Source organism: Lepidochelys olivacea (assembly GCF_965140295.1).
Source record: "Lepidochelys olivacea isolate rLepOli2 genome assembly, chromosome: 7".
Lineage (NCBI taxonomy): Eukaryota > Metazoa > Chordata > Testudines > Cheloniidae > Lepidochelys > Lepidochelys olivacea.
In genome coordinates this window covers 28,476,513-28,497,264 of record NC_140417.1, presented here as the reverse complement: position 1 = coordinate 28,497,264, position 20,752 = coordinate 28,476,513, and the positions used below count along the sequence as shown (strand labels likewise).

The 20,752-nt window shown below is 41.7% G+C and overlaps 1 protein-coding gene across 1 annotated transcript in view; it reads left to right on the top strand.

The window, feature by feature from the left end:
* The window catches only part of CACNA1D (calcium voltage-gated channel subunit alpha1 D), a 324,758-nt gene that overhangs the window by 119,888 nt on the left and 184,118 nt on the right, over positions 1-20,752 (top strand). The window contains exon 4 of the mRNA XM_084634450.1: positions 14,005-14,144. Within this exon, the coding sequence (XP_084490576.1) occupies positions 14,005-14,144 (140 nt within the window). The remainder of the gene's footprint in view (positions 1-14,004; positions 14,145-20,752) is intronic.

Genomic DNA, 20,752 nt, shown 5'->3' with positions numbered 1-20,752 from the left:
GTTCCTTAGTATACAGTACATTGGTACCAGCCGTTTTGGTACCCAGAGCGTACACTACTGAGTGATTTAACTGGAGCCTGGTACCAGAGTCACATCTCCTAGAGAGGTTGAGGGTGGTGATATCTAAGCCATCAACTATTGAAATGTTGGTGTGTCAAGTCAAGGAGCTATCTCCAGGGCCAATTTCATCTCCTGAGGGAATGCCCCTCTCTTGGAGGAAATGTATTGCTTCTCCTCATTCCCATCTAGGCACAGCAGGGAGTCATCTCCTACTCACCCTCCTTCCCCTCCTGGGGTAGCTCCTTGCGTGAATATGGCAGCACACCCCAGAGCATCCAGTAGGCCAAGGGTTATTTGGGATACAAGTCCTCAAGTAAGGAATACATAGGGGGTTCCAAGCTGGATGTTCCTTATAAGTTCCACAGTGGGAGCCTGAAAGAAGCTCTAAGTGGGATTCTAAAAGGGGTAGCAGGAAAAGACTTGGGACTTGTAAGGGATATCCCACCTGGAACCGCCAGGACTGTATCCCAAACAACCCTTGGCCTACTGGATGCTCTGGGGTGTGCTGCCATATTCATGCAAGCCTGCATCATCTGCTGCTTCCAGGACTAGGTCTCCCTCACCAAAGCAGCAGTATAGATCACCCTAGCCAGGTCAATTACTGCAGCCTCAGATCCTGAAAAGACAGGAGGAAAGAACAATCACAAGAGAAAGAACAGGTCACTGCTGCAATATCTTCATCCTGTCCTGGTGAGGCAGTAAGCCCCTCTACACTTGCCTCAGTGGATGATTTTAAGGCATTGCAGGGCCTGAGCAAATGCATGGTAGAAACTCTGGATATACCACTAGTGCAGTGGTGCAAGAGAAGTCCCACAAGCTCCTGGGTGTCTTGCATTCATCTTTGCCCAGTAGGTTTGCCATGCCATTAAATGAAGGACTGATGGAGTCTGCAAAGGAACTATGGGATACACCAATATTAATACTGGCCACATCCAACTGAGCAGACAGAAGGTACCAGCTCCCTTTCAAGGGATTTCAATATTTTTATTACCAGCCGGTACTGGGATCTCTTGTAGTGGTGCTGAGAGGTCAAAACAATGAACGATCTCCCAAAGCCACACCACTCCAAGAAAGAATGGTTACTTACCTTAGAGTAACTGTGGTTCTTCAAGATGTGTTGACCACATAGATCCTATGACCTATCCTTCTTTCCCAGTAGTGCAGAGTCCTACTGCTCTTGGATTCTGTATTGGTGAAGGAACTTAGTGGCAGTTGGGCCTGCTCAGCCCTTTCTGCCCTTGGGAGAGGGGTGATAAGGGAGACACTCATTGCAGGAGTGCGTCTTTGTGGCTAGGTGTGGTGTAGCAGCTCTCTCCAAGTCTGGGACCGCTTGCTGACAGTCTCTCCAGTGCCACAGTGGTCTGTCCCTTCAGTGACACAGCTCTCCAGCCAGGCCAATAATTGTGTCCACCCCCTCAGGTTATACAAAGAGTCCTACAAAAGATAGATTCACTGTCAAGCAAAGAGTTCCAGGCCCCGCCAGGCCAAGGTCCCAGAGTCCTGACCCTCTGGGTTATAAGGTCTTCCTGGTCCATATTCCCCTGTAACTGGGTAGGCTTTCAATTTCAGCCCCATCTGGGGGTTGACAGGGAAACCTGGGCCCACACTGTTCACCAGATTCCATTCAAGGACCATGTGGTGGGCTCCAAGTTTCTGCACCCACAACGGTGCTGTACCACTGCTTCCCTGGGTTGCTTCCTACCAGACTCCTTACACAAAAAGGCTATGCAAAGACATATAAACAAAATTAATAAAGGATAAATTCCAGACCTTGCAAGTCTCCAGAGTCTTTTTCCCCTTCTCAGGTCAGGTAGCTTCTCAACAGTCTGGGGCACCAGGCAGCTGGAACTCTCTTGGTGCTCCCTTTGAGACACTAACAGTATACATCTGTTCACCTCCACTAGCTGCCTGCTAACGAGCTGCTTTGCTCTCCTTTTAAGCTACTGCGCCAGCCCGCACATGCTTTATAGGTGTGGCTGTATGGGGCTGCCAGGGCCCAAAGTAGCTCTTTAACTCCTTCCTCTCCAGTGTGGGGTTTGTATACCCTGTCACACAGGTGCACAAGGACATTTAGTGTTCAGGCATGGCCCAACAGACACTGTGGGCTGAAAATAATTCAATCTCATGCACATGGGGTACATGCACATCAAGAATGGAATCCATGTCCATGGATTCATGTCCATATCAAAGAACCACTGTCACTGTAAAGTAAGTAACCATTCCATAAGTTTCTCTGCTTATCTCTGTTTCACTGAAGATCTTCTGTCATTTCCTACCTGGCTTCCTGCTACAGATCTAAAGAGACAGTACATACAGTATCTCACCAAAATTGTTGGGGAGGTACAGATATGGTGTTTTGGTTTAGAGCAATCTCTAAATAGAAATCAGGAAGTAAACAGTATTTAAACAGAATGAAAGGAACAAACAAAATAAAACTGTAATTCAGTTTTCTTTCTCACAAATGGAAAGCCCAGATTTTAGTGTTTTTAATTTAATTTTCTACATTGATCACCAACTGTTGAGAGAATTAGTTTTATCATCTTTTATCAATATAAAAAAATCATGTTCCAAGTGTGGAAATGGCTAGTTTCCCTTTCCTTTTCCCTTTCAGGTATTGCTCTGATGCAGCAATTAAATGGCTGGAGAGATCTGAAAGCACATATCAAAAAACTAATGACTTTATTACGTTTTGAACTTCAAAACATAATTGTCTCTTCTCTTAGAGTGAACAAAATAGAATTTGAAATGATGGACTGTATTCATCAAAAAGATGAGTGGCCTTATGCATTGTCAATGCAGTGGAAGGTCGCTGACTAGTTTAAAAGTATGTGATTGATTTATTAATCCAAAAATCAAGCATACCACAGCATCTGTTTTCCTTTGCAAATGTCTGCACTGCAGAAAGCTGAACCTGGTTACTTCACTTTAATGAGTCACTTCATCCCAAAATCAGTTCCCATTCTGCTTCATGGATATCAAAAAGTGTCACTGGATGAATTCAGAAGCAATTTTTTCCCCAATTCAGAACTAATTAAGCTCTAAGGTGCCCTGGGAGCAGAGAATCTGAGAAAACTCTTTGAGTGCAAACATGTTAAATCAAGATTTTCCAAACTAATTTTTTTTATTTTGAAACAATTTTCTTGTGAAACTTCTTAAGTTTAGTTTGAAACAATTTTCTTCTGAGTTTCAGTGTATTATTTTACTGCATATAGTAATAGCTTTGCATATTTTCTTCAGAGATTGTGAAAATTTAAAGATAATAAATGATGACTAATGTGCACCATCTGGCTGGGTTAAAAAAAAGATTTCTTCCTGCGCAACTGAGTTTCTACTAAGCTGATTTACTCAAAAGAAGAAAGCAAACACATTTCTCTACTAAGAAAATGAAGGTTTAATGTCTTCACTGAAATAATTAAATGCTAAAGATGTCTGAGGGTAACATTTGTTTTTGTAATACATGATCGATATAAATTAAGTTGATACTGAAATGGAGTTCATTAGTCTCTCCCATTCTCTGAAGGACCATGTTGTATCTAATCAATCCTGTTCAGCTGCTGCTTTTTTGTTGCTTGAAACTTCTGGGATACTGTTTGGTCACATGTATCCAACGAAGCGGGTATTCACCCACGAAAGCTATGCTCCAATACATCTGTTAGTCTATAAGGTGCCACAGGACTCTTTGCCGCTTTTACAGATCCAGACTAACAGGGCTACCCCTCTGATGTTTGGTTATGTTGTTTTTCCTCTTAAAACCTCCTAATTAATTCCATTGTGTTTCACAACATTTGTACATAGGATGCAGGGAAATTTTATATATATATTTGTCTTCAGTACAGCATCTGCAGTGTTTAATATGGAAAGAAATAAGATTCTTTTAAATCTCATTCTGTTGAGCAAATGGGTTCAAGGCACTGAGCAACACTGGCAAAGTGCTAGGCACCTTTGCAGGACTGGGCCATTGGTAAGGAGACTGGAACTAGTTTTGCTGTAACTATAGTCGGTAGCCTGACTCTCATTAACTTCAGTAGGAATAGATTGGGCCCCTAGATAACATGCGTTTATTTATGGCCCATATGTCCTTTAAATCTCTTTATGACCCAGTTGTTCTTTATATCTACAGTCATCAATTCTTTGTGATTCTAGATGTTAGGTAGAATGAGGACACTCATCTCAGTTCTTATTCAACATAGTTTCTCTTTCTCATGGCTTTTGGTGGCCCAGAGATTATGTATTCATTTATTTATCATATTTCTAAAATGTCACTTACATATCTCATGGCACAAGTATTCATTTGAAGACCTTTGTAATACCAGCAAGATAAGAAGATGGAGTTTTATACAAGTCTTTAGTGATCAGAGAGCAAAGCAGCTAAAACATTTATCTCATTGACACATTAATTCCTGTTGAGTGCCTTCTAAAGGGTAAGATCTACAGACTTCCTTTTTAATCTGTCATTATGCTCTGGGATGTTTGGGCTATAAAGATGGATGGGTTACAAAGTGTGGTTTAGATCTATGTCCACACTGGTTGGCAAAAGGCGGAGAGGTGTTCTGATGACTACCAGTGCCTCCTAGAGGGAGGGAGGGCTGGGTGTCAAGTTTCTCTTGTTAAAGTAATAACAGTGATTATACTAATAATAGTTAATGAAGCAATTGTTAGGTCTTTTGCTCAAGACACTATCTCTTGACATGGACAAGCTTTCCAACTATCACCATGTCTTAAATCTTCCATTTTTGAGGGGTGTTACAAAGAAGGATGTTACAAAGAAGGATTATCAAGTTTCCCTAGATTCGATTTTGGCTTTAAACCTGTGTCTAGTATGGAAGCTGTACAGGTGGTATTGTCTAATTTCCTCTTGATTAATGGATAAAGATAAGAAGCTGGATCCTCATGTGCAGTGTGTGTGTGTGTGAAAGCATGAGAAGAACATTAAGATACCCTCCCTCTTAGTCTTAGAGCAGCTGCAGGCTGCTTCATCCCTCAGTGCAAGTCAGAGCAGCGACATTCAAAGACCCAGTGTTAATGATAAATATGTTTTGAAAATTATTTCCTATTATATTTACCTTACAGGAACCAATTTCAGAAATTCTGAGTTTGTGTTGCAACCATTGTTGGCCTCATAAGGCTGTATAAGTAAAGCAGCTCCCTCTACTGTAGGTGTGTGATGTGGGGGTCCCCATGTTGGTGGCGCTCTAGCTCACCATACCCACTTGTGGCTCAAGTCTGTAGTTTGGCAGTACCACTTAGTGACTTGAGTCTGCAATCATCAGAAGTGCCTAGTGGCTCAAATCTGCAGGGTAATGATAGCACCAAGTAGCTTAAGTCCAAAATCAGTGGTAACACCAAGTAGCTTGAGTTGGCAGTAGGGGAACCTGGGCCCTCTGGCTCCACTTAGTTCCAACCCAGAGCCCTAAGGCTGATAGTTCAGGTGTGTAGCCTGAGCAGTCCCTGCTCCCTGGGTACTTCCTATTGTACCCCTGCTCCTGCAGAGGCCCAAAGGGGACCGGGCTATTGACTTGTAACATATACTCAAATGAAAGGGGTTTGGAGGTTCTTCCTCCTCACTCACAGGTTCTCTGCTGTCTCTTCTGTGGTGGCCTGCAGCTCTGTATTAAGATATGCTCCAGGCAGCATAGGACACCTGTTGTATCCCTGCAGGAGCTACCAGTGCAAGCCTGCTCCATTGCACCGACTGCCCTGACTGAACTGTACAGCTCCCTTTTAAGCTGCACCTCAGTTGCAAGCAGATGCAGCTGTGTGGAGTCTCCTGGGCCCAGACCTGCTTCTTAACTCTCTGTTTGAACACCCCCTCACCAGGTGCTGCAATGTCACTGGGCCAGATCATCCTTTCTGCCTTTGTAAATAGAGGGAACTAACACCGGGTAAATACAGGGTGGTGGCATGGAGAAGGGTGGAGTCGTGCCTCAGCTGCATCATCCTGCCCTGGGTCCTTCAGGAGTCCCTGTGCAGGTTCACCCTTTCCAAGATTCTCAGGGGCAATAAGGCTCTACATCAAATGGTTCCTGGATATCCCAATGACTGTCCCATTAGAAGCTAATTCTTTCTCAGTAGTATTGACTTAGTTCTTCAATAGTAAAAAAGTGAAGAGAAGGCATAACTGACTGAGAACGTAAATTTAAAGTGGGAAGAGTTAATAAAAACTGGGAATAGTTTAAGGATATCCTACTGGATTCCCCCAAAATACAATTCAACAAACATGAAAAAAGTTATGCTGGGCAAGATAAACATTAAAAAGAGAAGTGGAAGCAGCAATAAAACTAATATATAGGATGGAAAAGAAGGGAAGTAAATGTCAAAGAATATAAATTACAAGTTAAAAGATGTAGGTGACTGGTCAGGCAAGGTAAAGGAATCAATGAAATATCAGTGGCCAGTAGGTTAAAGACAACAAGAAGGCATTTTTTAAACATTAAGAACAAAAATAAAACTAACCTAGGTCAGGTAAAACTCCATTGATAGTTGCAGATGGTAACATTTTAAAAAGTGATGGAGAAAAAGCAGAAATGATTAATAGATATTTCTGTTCTGAATTTGGAATGTATCCATCCCATATAATAATAATAATTAATTATTCTAGTTCTTATATAGTGCATTTCATCCGTAAGCCTTTTCATATGATGTTGTGGATGGAATAGAAAGTTTACCATCTGTGAGAAAGTAGGATGGGAGGCAACATCTGCTAAAATTAAACATGTACAAATCCACATGTCCAGGTAATGTACACCCAAAGATCTTTAAGGAACTAGCTGAGGCACTCGCTGAACCACTAATATTAATTTTTCACAAATCTTGTAAAACAGGGGAAATTCCAAAGTATTGGAGGACTGCCAACCTAGATCCAATATTTGAAAAGCATAAAAGGGGTGACCTGGGGAACAATACACCAATTTGCCTGATGTTGATTCTGGGTAAAATAATGGCACTGTTAATTTGGGACTCTATCAATAAAGAATTAGAGGCTAAAAATACAATTAATGCCAGTCATCATGCTTCTGTGGGAGGTAGTCTTATTAAACAAACCTATTATCTTTTTTTAACAGGAGTACAGGTCTGGTTGATAAAGGCAGCTGTGCTGATATAGCATACTTCGCTTTCTCCAAGGCATTTCATTTAGTGCCACATGACATTTTGATTATAAAAATGGATATGGAACTAACAGAGAACAGATTATATTGATTAGTAACTGGCTCACTGACAGGTCTCAAAATGCAGTTGTTAATGGGCAGATATCACGAAGCAGGTGGTTTCCAGCGGGTTCCCCCAGGGATTGGTCCAGTGATATTTAATATTTTTATCAACGATCCAGATGATGATATAAAAATCTTTGCTGATAAAGTTTGCAGAGAACACAAAGATTGGAAGGATTACTGTTACAGAGTGAGCTAAATCACCTGGTTAAACGGTCACAATGCAACACCGTGCGTTTTGATACAGACAAATGTAAGGTAATACATCTGAGAACAAACAATGAAGGCTATTTCTACAGGATGGGAAACTGATTTGGAAATCAATGACTCAGAGAAGGACTTAGGGGTCATCCTAGTTAATCCCCTTAACATGAGCTCTTAGTGTAGTGCTGGGCAAAAAGGGCAAATGCAGTTCTTGGATTTATAAAAAGGAGAATGTCAACCAGAAGTAGGGAAGTGATCTGCCCTCTATACACAGCATTGGTAAGACCGCTACTAGAATTCTTGTGGCACCTTAGAGACTAACCAATTTATTAGAGCATAAGCTTTCGTGAGCTACAGCTCACTTCATCAGATGCATATCGTGGAAACTGCAGCAGACTTTATATATACAAAGTCTATAAAGTGTATATATAAACTCTGCTGCAGTTTCCACGATATGCATCTGATGAAGTGAGCTGTAGCTCACGAAAGCTTATGCTCTAATAAATTGGTTAGTCTCTAAGGTGCCACAAGTACTCCTTTTCTTTTTACGAATACAGACTAACACGGCTGTTACTCTGAAACCTACTAGAATTCTGTGTCCAATTTTGGTGTCCATGCTTCAAGGGGGTGGAAATACTAGAGAGAGTTCAAAGGATGGACACAAAATTGATCCAAGGGCTGGAAAAAAAGCCTTATGGTGTGAGACTTAAGGAGATCAACTTATTTAGCTTATCGAAAAGAAGGTTAAGAGGTGACTTGATAACCGTGTATAGGTACTTACACATGGCAAAGACATCTTATAGTGGGGGCTTTTCAATCTTGCTGACAGAGGAATAACAAGAGCCAGTGGCTGGAAACTGAAGTTAGACAAATTCAACTTTGAAATAAGATGCAATATCTTAGCAAGGATTGCAGTTAAACATTGGAACAGTTTATCAGGGGAAGTGATTGCTCAGAGTTTTTAAAAATGAGATTAGATATACCAAGAGATATGCTTTAATCAAGCTTCCAAGAGAAATTCTCCAGCCGTTGTGTATGGGGGTTGGGCTAGAAGATGGTTGTGGTGGATCCTTGTGGCCTTGGAATCTGTAACAGGGTGACTTGCCCCTTCAGGGCTGGAGGACCTGGGACTAGCCAACCCTGATTACTAAAGAGGCCCATCTGAGTTGGATCAGATAATTCTGTATAAAGGGCAGCAGGTGGCTGAAGAGAAGGGGGCAAGCTTAGGAAACTGCAGAAGTAAGAAAGTCTCCTCCAGGGATGATGTTGATATTGGGGGATTTGGAAGGCCTGGGAGAAGGGTGAATCAGAGGCTACTGGGAGTGAATGAGTGCCAGCAGAAAGACCTGGGATGTGGGGTTTCTCTACTGAGTCTACAGGTAGGAAAAGCCTGGGAGTGATGCAACAAGAGGATAAAACTGATGGACTGTGTTTGGGGTCTTTGAGTTTGAGCTTTGTTTATGTGAATAAAGTCAGTCCCCCACGAAGCGGTGGGGAATGCACAAGAGGAGATTCTGAGGAATGTAAGAAGCTCTTTGAGGGAGAAATTGTTAGCAGGGCATTGCAGAGCCACTCCTGGCCTTGGGGGAGTTCATGAAAGGTGGCTGACTCCACTACAACCCACATGTTCGTTTACTTCTCTCACAGGGTGCACCTCTCACTGCTGGATTGATGCCTCTTGCTGGTCACTCTGGGGATTACCTGGAGGCTGATGCCCCCATCTGTGGTTTAGACACCATCACTTTGACTGGTCTGCGGCCTCTCTCTCAGCCTCATGAACTGCCATGTCCTCTTCATGATGGTCTTCCGGCTAGGTTGCTCTGTATTTCCCGCTTCGGGGAAGTGGTGTGGGGGAAAGAGTATCACTGTCCAAAAGTCCAGCCACTTCATCAATGGCAAGAGGGGGGTACGCAGGCCTGCCTATGTCTCCAGATCCCGACCCAGGGACCCTATAGATAGCAGCCTCTTGCTGTGACTCTAACTTCTCCCAATGCTGCTACGTCTCCCTGGGCCACAGCCCCAGCACCTTCTTTGCCCCCTACCTCAGGGCATTCAACTACCCAGTCCCAGCAGCCAGCCAGGAGCTCCCTCTTGCCTCCTCCCACCCTGTCCCGTCCCTGCCAGCAGTTTCTCTGTCCAAGGTCCCGCAGGTCTCTCAGCCGACTAGAGACATAGTCCTCACTCCTTGAGCTTCCAGCAGTGACTGACTCTGTTCTGCACTGCAGCTCTTTTTATATGGGCCAGCTGGCCCCGGATTGGCTGCTTCCTACACTTATGATCTAGGGTTAAATAAGTACAGGGATATACATAATGTAAATCAAGGGCAATTGACAAGTTACAGATAAGTGAAGACAATATCTTTCACATTTCCTTTGAACTAAATTATTGCTTGAGTGAATTAGTACCCTTAACATTGCTTTGATATCCACACACAAATTAATTGGCCTCTTGCTCTGACCTGAGCTGGCCTGTCAGCATCACATTTCTTCATGGGCTATGGGGAGAGCAGGAAGTTCTGCATTGTCTTTAGTATGCTCATTACACTTGCAGCTCTACATTAAGACAATGACTATAATAAAATCTCATGATTCAGCCAGTAGTCTGCTGAGGTCAGGAAGGAATTTTTTCCCTGACACATAATTAGCCAGATGTATTCTGGGCTGATTTTTTCACTTGCCTCTGAAGCATCGGAGATTGGCCACAGATGGAGATGCAACAATGGATGGGGTAGACAAGTGCTCTGAGATGGTACAGAGAATCCTCTGTTTTAGACATCTGAGTGGAGTGTCTTGCTCATGTGCTCAGATTGAAACTGAGTGCCAGATTTGGGATCAGAAAGGAATTATTTCCCAGGTCAGGTTGGCAGGGACTATGGTTTTTTTTTCATTTTCCTCTGCATCATGGAGAATGGATCACTTGCTAGGATCACCTGAGCATAGCTCACCTAATCAATTCCTTGCCATTGCAAAGGTACTGGTGGCACCTCAGTCTCTCCAGTTCTTTGCATGTAACACACAACAGGTTTGTCTTCTGAGAATGGAAATGCTTTAGTCTAACTAAAACAAATGGGCTCAATATAGAGGTAACTGGGTGACATTTAATGGCCTGCGATATTCAGGATTATATCAGATTAGATGATAAAATGGTACCTTCTAACCTTAAATTCTGAAAATATAAAACTATGAAAAATGTCATGAATTTAGCATTTTTTGTCCACGTAAATGCTTTGAAAAACTAGTGAATAAACACACAGAAACTTAGAACTTGCATATCAACATTGCTTATGAAAATATAAAATGGATGAGCAGAAAAATATTTATGGTCTTTCTATAGTTTATGGTTTAAATAATATAACAATTCTGGTGTGAGAATAAATGTAGAATTAGGTACAACTGATTTTTATTTCAGTATGATTTATTTGTGAGTTTACAGTCAGATTATGAGTTCTGTTCATGTGGGTAAGGGTTCGTAGAATCCACTCCTTGATTTAATATAATTATTGATTCAAGTTTTCAAGTCCTTGTTTTCTTTTAAAACCTGTGAACCCAGCAGAGAAGAATCAATTTATTTTGTCTGATTGAAGACCTACTAGAAAAGCTTGCATTTAGATGTTCTACTCAAACATTACTAGATGACATTGTGGTAACAAATGGAGGTGGGGGCAGGGGTGCGGGGGGGGGAGAATAAACAAAATAAATACAATGGCTGAAGTTCTCTGCTACACTCAGCTTGTGCTGGATGCAGCAGAGTAGGGGAGCTCTAAGAGAGCTTGCTATCGCCCTGGCATGTGTTTAGAGCAGCCTGAGGACTGTTGTAACTTGAGCCATCTGACATTGGTACACAAGGACCATCTGCCAGCTGTGAATAGCTGGAGTGTAGCACACTCGGGCTACCCTTCTTCCTTGCCCCAACATGCCACTTGAACTAGGAAATGTGTGAAGGGAGGTGTGGAAGCTGCTTAAATTGACTCTATGCCTCCTACAGAGTCCCTCCAACAAGGGAATCTCCAGGAGAGGACTTGTGGGTGGTTTCTGCTTCCACTTACACTAGCCTAGATTGTAAGGAGTTCTTCTAGCTCCAATATATCGAACAGATTTTAGGTAAGCTAGAAACACTTCTAAAAACATAACCCTGAGACTATCATGGTCACTTAAGGGGTGAGGGGAGGGAGGAATATTTGCAAATCTGTAAGAATTTGTGAGGTTCATAAAAGCCCAAACTCCACAAAGTAGATCCTTGCTCAGATTTTGTTTCCCTTTACCTTGTGTCAAGGTTCCTTCCCCACTCTGAGCTCTAGGGTACGGATTTGGGGACCTGCATGAAAGACCCCCTAAGCTTATTCTTATCAGCTTAGGTTAAACACCGCCACCACCAAAGTGTCTAACAATAATAACAGGGGAAGTGCCCACTTGGAAACGTCTTCCCCTCCAAAATCCCCCCAAGCACTACACCCCCTTTCCTGAGGAAGGCTTGATAAAAATCCTCACCAATTTGCATAGGTGAACACAGACCCAAACCCTTGGATCTTAAGAACAATGAAAAGCAATCAGGTTCTTAAAAGAAAAATTTTAATTAAAGAAAAAGTAAAAGAATCACCTCTGTAAAATCAGGATGGTAAATACCTTCCAGGGTAATCAGATTCAAAACATAAAGAATCCCTCTAGGCAAAACCTTAAGTTACAAAAAGACACAAAAACAGGAATATACATTCCATTCAGCACAACATATTTTATCAGCCATTTAAACAAAACAGAATCTAACGCATATCTAACTAGATTGCTTACTAACTCTTTACAGGTTTCAGAGTAACAGCCATGTTAGTCTGTATTCGCAAAAAAAAAAGGACATCCGATGAAGTGAGCTGTAGCTCACGAAAGCTTATGCTCAAATAAATTGGTTAGTCTCTAAGGTGCCACAAGTACTCCTTTTCTTTTAACTCTTTACAGGAGTTCTAACCTGCATTCCTGCTCTGGTCCCGGCAAAAGCATCACACAGACAGAGAGACCCGTAGAGACTGTCCAGTTTGACCAATGTACATGGCAGAGGGGCATTGCTGGCACATGATGGCATATATCACATTGGTAGATGTGCAGGTGAATGAGCCTCTGATATTGTGGCTGATGTGATTAGGCCCTATGATGGTGTCACATCAGCCATATCAGAGGCTTGTTCACCTGCACATCTACCAGTGTGATATATGCCATCATGTGCCAGCAATGCCCCTCCGCCATGTACGTTGGTCAAACTGGACAGTCTCTACGTAAAAGAATAAATGGACACAAATCAGATGTCAAGAATTATAACATTGAAAAACCAGTTGGAGAACACTTCAATCTCTCTGGTCACTTGATTACAGACCTAAAAGTGGCAGTATTTCAACAAAAAAACTTCAAAAACAGACTCCAGCGAGCGACTGCTGAATTGGAATTAATTTGCAAACTGGATACAATTAACTTAGGCTTGAATAGAGACTGGGAGTGGATGTGTCATTACACAAAGTAAAACTATTTCCCCATGTTTATTCCCCCCCCACACACCCCACTGTTCGTCAGACGTTCTTGTCAACTGCTGGAAGTGGCCCACCTTGATTATCACTACAAAAGGTTCCCCCCCCACACCCCCCGCTCTCCTGCTGGTAATAGCTCACCTCAAGTGATCACTCTGGTTACTGTGTGTATGGTAACACCCATTATTTCGTATTGTCTATGTATATAAATCTCCCCACTGTATTTTCCACTGAATGCATCCGATGAAGTGAGCTGTAGCTCACAAAAGCTTGTGCTCAAATAAATTTGTTAGTCTCTAAGGTGCCATAAGTACTCCTTTTCTTTAAACTAACGTAGACTCCTTTATATTATGTTTAGGCCAACTTACATCCATTCTGCTGATGTGCTATGCTAATATGATGTGTAACTTGCTTGCTGTTGTAAGAAGGTATAAAATTAAAGTATGATAAGGGCCACCTTAACATATGCCATCCTGCTCCTTAGGTACAGCAACTCAGACTCCTTTACACATCAATAGAGTGGGACCAGTTAGGATTTATGGATTCTAATTGAGTTTAGGTGAATGTAAGGGAAACTAAGTTATACCTCTTTAATTAGCACTCTAAGGACCCAGTCCTGCAAACACTTAGGCATGTGCTTAACTTTATGTCTGTGAGTATTCCCACTGGCATTAATGGGACAACTCACATATGTAAAGTTAAGGATGTGCACAAGAATTTGCAGAATTGGGACATAAATTTGGACCTTTGTTTCCAAAGCAATGTCAGAACAAGGAAATTCCCATCTAATTATAGCCAGTGGTATTGACTGTTCTAAATATTATGTCAAATGCCATAAAAGGGCTGTTTAGATTCAAAGAGAGAGACTATCTTGAGCCAGTGTGTCTTCCTAATACTGATTGGGTGATAATAATAATAATAATGATGCAATTATTCAATTATCCATATTAAGCTTTAATTAAAGAAAGAACCTTTTACATTACTTCATATTTTATTCTAATACTTGTTTCTTTTCCTCTTTTACAGGAAAAAGTAGAATATGCCTTCCTGATTATTTTTACAATTGAAACATTTTTGAAGATTATAGCATATGGATTATTATTACACCCCAATGCATACGTTAGAAACGGATGGAATTTACTGGATTTTGTCATAGTAGTAGTAGGGTAAGTCATTCACACTTCATTTTAAACAAGGCTTTAAAAACATTGTTCTGAAAATGTGGTATTGTCTTTATGACGATGTAGCTGTATGCCTTATTCTGATGGGACTAAGGGCCAAAGCCTACTAACTTTTACTCACACATAATTTATTGGTCAGCTCACATGAGTGAAGATGCAGAATCAAGCCCTAAAAGGTTCCCAGTTCAGAATGGAGGAACTTGGGTCATATTGTACAATCAGCCTTAAAGCAGAAGACCACAATGCATTCAATGAGTTCTGCCTAAAAATGGATGGCATAACAAGGTCCAATATTAGAGCCCTGTCCTGCAAATTCTTATATGTATGAGTTGTCCCATTGCACCCACTGGGACTGTTCATATGAGTAGAGGTTGGGTCCATAATCCTTCAGGGCTCAGCTGTGCCTTTTAAGCAGAGCCCAGTGTTGAGGGTGCTGTAGAGTTGCACTGCCCCATACACATCACCAGAAAAGCGCTGCGTGCTTCAAAGAGACAGAGCACCTGCTACAGCTCCCTGGCATGAGAGGGAGACTGGACACTTCTATCCCCTTTCATGGGATGCAGCACATTGGCCCCTTCCCCACCACACAGCTGGACAGCATGATGCAGAGGGTAGGATGGAACCATGACTCTGTTTACATTCTGCCCTCCCTGTCCCCTGTGGGGTGCCAGAACCCCCAGGGGAGTAGTGAAGGAGCATTTCCTGCACGCCCCATTGTGCAGGAACTGCCCTTTTGCCTAGCCCACAAGTGTGGGAAAATTCCTTACTCCCTCCTCATTGTCACTGTGTAACTGTGTAAGGGCTTTGCAGCATCTGTCCCTTGTTGTGTCAGCAGGTTTTATATTATCAGCATTGATTCTCTTTGGGTTACATGCTGCATTAAGAGATCCTATGTTCAGGCATCAAAGAGTTAATCTTATAGCATATATTCTGTTTTCCCTAAATGTGCAAATATTGTCTGATTAGACTGAAATAAGGAATTTTTTCAATAGTAAAGATCCTGTTAAGTGTAAAAAAAGCGGGGTGGAGGGGTGGGAATCCTAGTGAAATGCTCTGCCATTTAACGTCACTTGAAATATTGCTGCTGACTTGCAAAGAAACCCTTGGCATGCAACGTCTCATAATGCATTTTTTAAAATAGTTTAAATGATACTCAGAGTTTGCTTTTAACTGAAATGAGCCAGGAAATTGATGGAGAGAGAGTTCCTAACTCACATCATTGAGATAATGAAGATAATGTGATTTAATGGGAAAGGCCAGCATTTGGGGGAAATAATTGTAATTACTAAATCTGCTATTGTTTTGTGTACATGTAAATACCCAATATTCAAATATTATTTTTAAATAATGAAAATTACTGAAATTATTGCCATAGTACCAATCTGCTGGCACATTCTGGCCCATGGTTAAAGTGGGAGTAAAGGGAGCAACAGTAAAAGATTCTTTAGCAATATAAAGAAAAAGAAAACAAGAAAAGAAGAGTGACTGCTGAACACTGAGGATGGGTGGAGATTAAAGATAATGTAGATATGGGTCAACATCTTATCAAATACTTTGTCTCAGTTTTTAATAAGGGTAATGAGGAGCTTGCGAACAGTAGGAGGGTGGCTAATGGGAACAAGGATATGGAAGTAGAAATTACCACATGTAAGCTGGAAGTCAAACTCAAACAGCTTAATGGGACCAAATCAGGGGGCCAGGATAATCACCATCCAAGAATATTAAAGGAACTTGCACATGAAATTGCAAGCCAAATAGCAAGGATTTTTAATGAATCTGTAAACTTGGGGGTTGTATCCTATGACTGGAGAATTGCAAATTATAATACTTATATTTAAGAAAAGGGAATAAAGTGATCCAAAAAACTACAAGCCCAGTAGTTTGACTTCAATTATATGCAAGATCTTAGAACAAATTCTGAAAGGGAGAGTAGTTAAAGCACACAGAGGTAAAGGATAACTGGGATAAAATACAACAATCAGTGGTTCTCAAACTTTTGTACTGGTGACCCCTTTCACACAGCAAGCCTCTGAGTGTGACTCCCCATTCTAAATTAAAAACACTTTTAAATATATTTAACACCATTATAAATGCTGGAGGCAAAATGGGGTTTGGGATGGATGCCGACAGCTCGCGACACCCCATGTAATAACCTCATGACCCCCTAAGGGGTCCCAATCCCCAGTTTGAGAACCCCTGTACAAAATGGTTTCAAAAAAGGTAGATCATGCCAAACCAACCTGATCTCTTTCTTTGAGAAGATAACCCATTTTCTATTTCTATTTCTAATAGACAAGGAAATACTGTAGATCTAATCTACCTAGATTTCAGTAAGGCATTTGATGCAATTCCACATAGGAAATTATTAGTTAAATTGGAGAAGATGGGGATTTTTATGAGGATTGAAAGGTGGGTAAATAACTAATTAAAAGGGAGACTACCACAGGTCATGCTGAAAAGTGAACTGTCAGGCTGGAAGAGAGGTTAATAGGTTACTAGGAGTTCCTCAAGCATTGATTTTGAAACTGATCTTATTTAACATGTTCATTAATGACCATGGCACAAAAAGTGGGAGTGGGCTAACAAAATTTGTGGATGAGGCAAAGTTGGGAGGTATTGCCCATACGGAGGAGGACTGGAATATCATACAAGAAGATTTGGAGGACGTTGAAAACTGAAGCAATAGAAATAGGATGAAATTTAATAGAGCAAAGTGCTAGGTCATGAATTTAGGGACTAATAAAAATATTTTTTTCTATAAGGTAGGTATGTATCAGTTAGATGTGACAGAGGATGAGAAAGATTAGGGTATTGGTTGATCAGAGGATAACTATGAGCCACCAATGTTATGCAGCCATGAAAAAGGTTAATGCAATTGTATGGTGCATCAGGTGAGGTATTTCCAGTAGAGATAGGCAAGTGTTATTACCATTAAACAAGGCACTGGTGAGATCTCATCTGGAATTCTGCGTGTGAGATTCTGGTCTCCCATGTTTAAGAAAGATGAATTCAAACTGGAACAGGTACAGGAAGGGCCACTAGGATGATCGGAGGAATGAAGAACCTACCTTACTAAAGGAGACTTACAGAGCTTAGCTTAACAAAACACCGGCTGAGGGGAGATATGTTTGCTGTCTATAAATACATCAGAGCAATAAACACCAGGGAGGGAGAGGAGTTATTTAAGTTAAGGGCCGGTGTTGGCACAAGTACATATGGATATAAACTGGCCATGAATAAGTTTAGGCTTGACATAAGTTGAAAGTTTCTAACCATTAAAGTAGTGAAGCTCTGGAACAGCTTTACAAGGGGAATAGTAGGCAGCAAAAAACCTAACTTGTTTTATGATTGAGCTTGATAAGTTTATGGAAGGAATGGCATGATGAGATTGCCAACAATGGCATATGGTCCATCTGGGTCTGCTTTTACTAACTATCTCCAATGGCCAGAGATGGGACACTAGATGGGGATGGCTCTAAGTTACTACAGAGAATTCTTTCCCGAGTGCCTGGCTGGTGGGTCTCACCCACATGTTCAGGGTCTAACAGAATACCATATTTGGGGTTTGGAAGGAATTTTCCTCCAGGTCAGATTGGCAGAGACCCTGTGGTTTTTTTCCTTCCTTTGCAGTGTGGAGCACAAGTCACTTGCTGTAAGTAAATGGTGGATTCTCTATAACTTGAAGTCTTTAAATGAAGATTTGAGGATGTCAGTAACTCAGCCAGAGGTTATGGGTGGGTGAGTTTCTGTGGCCTGCGATGTGCAGGAGGTCCATGACTAAGGCTCTTAGGTTCTACAGTAATACAAATAATAGATAATCATCATGTAATCAGGCTCTGCATCAGGTCAAGTGATCCTCAACAGATTGGACGCAGAGCAAATGGTGCTTGGTGAGGCCTTTCTGTAGTGGAGTGCTTTGTGGTCAGGTGCTGTGGACTTCACACAAGGGAGCTCCTCTCTCAGACGAAGCAATCTTTGAAATAGTCTACCTCTTTGTCTCCTTTATCTGGTGACCATGTGATTATTGTAGCCCTGGGCAGTTGAGCAAATCCCTAAACTAGCACACTTCATCTAACCATGTTGCTCGTGGACATGGGTGTGTCTTACACCAAATTCTCGTACATCTCTGAGTGATGTGTGTGTAAGTGAGTGTAAGGGAGGATAAATTAGTGTATGGTATGTCACCTCTATATTTGGCCCTCTGTCTCCAAAACATCATGTGATAACAAGAAAATTACCACCTAGTTATAAAACAGTCACTACAACTGGCTAAGTTTAATTACATCAAATGCTAACCCTGAATCCACGGTATATAAGAAGAATTGGATTGTCTCCCATCAGATACTCAAAGCCTCATTCTATGACCCAAGTCCCTGCCCTTTCACCAGTCCAGAATAGGAAAGCTTGGTGTACGAGGTGCAAACCATGTAGTCAAAGATCAACCCACCATGACAGAGTAAAAGAAACCCTCAGAAAACTGGTCTGTGGCTCACAGGAAATGCAGCCCTCTTACCCAAGCACCCTAGTTTTAAAATAATCAGTTACAGAACATGATAAGCCAGTACAGGGCCAGTTATTTGATTAACTTGCACCCTTAAGAGAGAAGCCTACTGAAAAATTGATTTTTGTATTTGACCCTATGTAGAGATGGAATCATCTCTGGATGTGATTCCTTTTGAATGGATTTGTTATGGAATTTCATTAGACATTTTAATAGCTTCAAAGGAGCTGCCACTGGTGTCCAGCACCAGATACATTAAATTAAATGCTCTGACTGTGCATTGTCAGCAGAAAATGTAATGGCTCCAAAGGTAAAATCATGACAATGTTCCAAAATGCACATCTATAAGACAAGAAAGTATGGTGCGTATACAAAAGGCAGTTTTCTAACATAAATAATTTGGACATTTAATTAAAAGAATATTAAATGGCCTTAGTAAACCATATTGGATAGTAAATGTTATGTTTTAAAGAAAATCAAGGGCTTGATGGATTTGATAGGACTGATATATGCTGGCAGAGCTGAGGGCCAGCCCTGCACATTTTTCTCTGTCCCAACTCAGTCAAAACTCTCATTGAAATCAAGCAGTTTATGGATTGCTTAGAGAATAATCCACCCACTTGTTTAGTGCCTGGCCCTGCATTCTCTTTTCAGGCCAAATTTCCACGGTTTTCAGTTGGAGCTTCACCTGAGAAAAGAGTCCAGAATCGGGTCCCAAAGGAGATAGCTTGCACAGCAGTTTACTGTACCTGTGGATCTCTAATTTGAGGAATTACTTGTGCACTGAGTGCCTGACAGCACCCCTCTCCCCCAACTCAGGCCCTGATTTCAGCAACATGTACCTAACTTTAAGAACATGAATAGTTTCATTGAAGTCAATGCGATTACTCACATGCTTACAGTTAGGTCCGTATTTAATTACTCTGCTGAACTAAGCATAAATGGTTAAATGTCTGCATTCTGCCATCTCTTAAAATATGTGGATCTCTGATTTGTGTAAATTAAGTGGGTCAGATCATGACCCCAAGATCTAGGTGCTCCACAGATGGTGGAACAGACTGGGGAAGGGGAGTAGATGACCCAAGCTGGGTGTTTGTGGGTGTGATGGGTTGGGTCACAGAGACCCCCTTGGGACTGCCACCTGATGTGTTGAGACTACCTCTGAGCCCGTTTTCCCTGGCAGCTTGGGACTTCAGTACCCTGTCTTGTTGAGACAGACACACTAGCCTGCTGCAACACAGACCCAGGTCTGAACCACGTCCCCCACAAGCTGTATGCTTAACTGAACACAGCTTAAGAAGTGCTCCTGTCTCCAGCACCCAGACACCCAGCTCCCAATGGGGTCCAAATCCAAAATAAATCCGTTTTACTCTGTATAAAGCATATACAGGATGAACTCATAAATTGTCCACCCTCCATAACACTGATAGAGAGATATGCACAACTGTTTGCTCCCCCAGGAATTAATTACTTGCTCTGGGTCAATTAATAAGCAAAAAGTGATTTTATTAAGTAGAAAAAGTAGTATTTAAGTGGTTCCAAGTAATATCAGACAGAACAAAGTAAATTACCAAGCAAAATAAAACAAAAACACGCAAGTCTAAGCCTAAAACAGTAGGAAACTGATTACGGATGAAACCTCACCCTCAGAGATGTTCCAATAAGCTTCTTTCACAGACTAGATTCCTTTCTATTCTGGGCCCAATCCTTTCCCCTGGTACAGTCCTTGTTTCAGCTCAGGTGGTAGCTAGGGGATTTCTCATGACTGCAGCCCCTTTGTTCTGTTCCACCTCCTTATATACCTTTGGCATAAGACAGGAATCTTTTATCTCTTTGGGTCCCCACCCCTCCTTCTAAATGGAAAAGCATCAGGTTTAAGGTGGATTCCAGTATCAGGTGACATAGTCACATGTCCTGTGAGACCCCAAGCCTTCATTCTTCCTGGCCTGACTCACAGGAAGGCTTGCAAGTAAACAGAGCCATCTACAGTCAATTGTCCTAGTTGATGGGAGCCATCAAGATTCTAAACCACACTTGGCCCACACTTTGCATAACTACAGTAGGACCTCAGAGTTATATTTTATATTCCTAG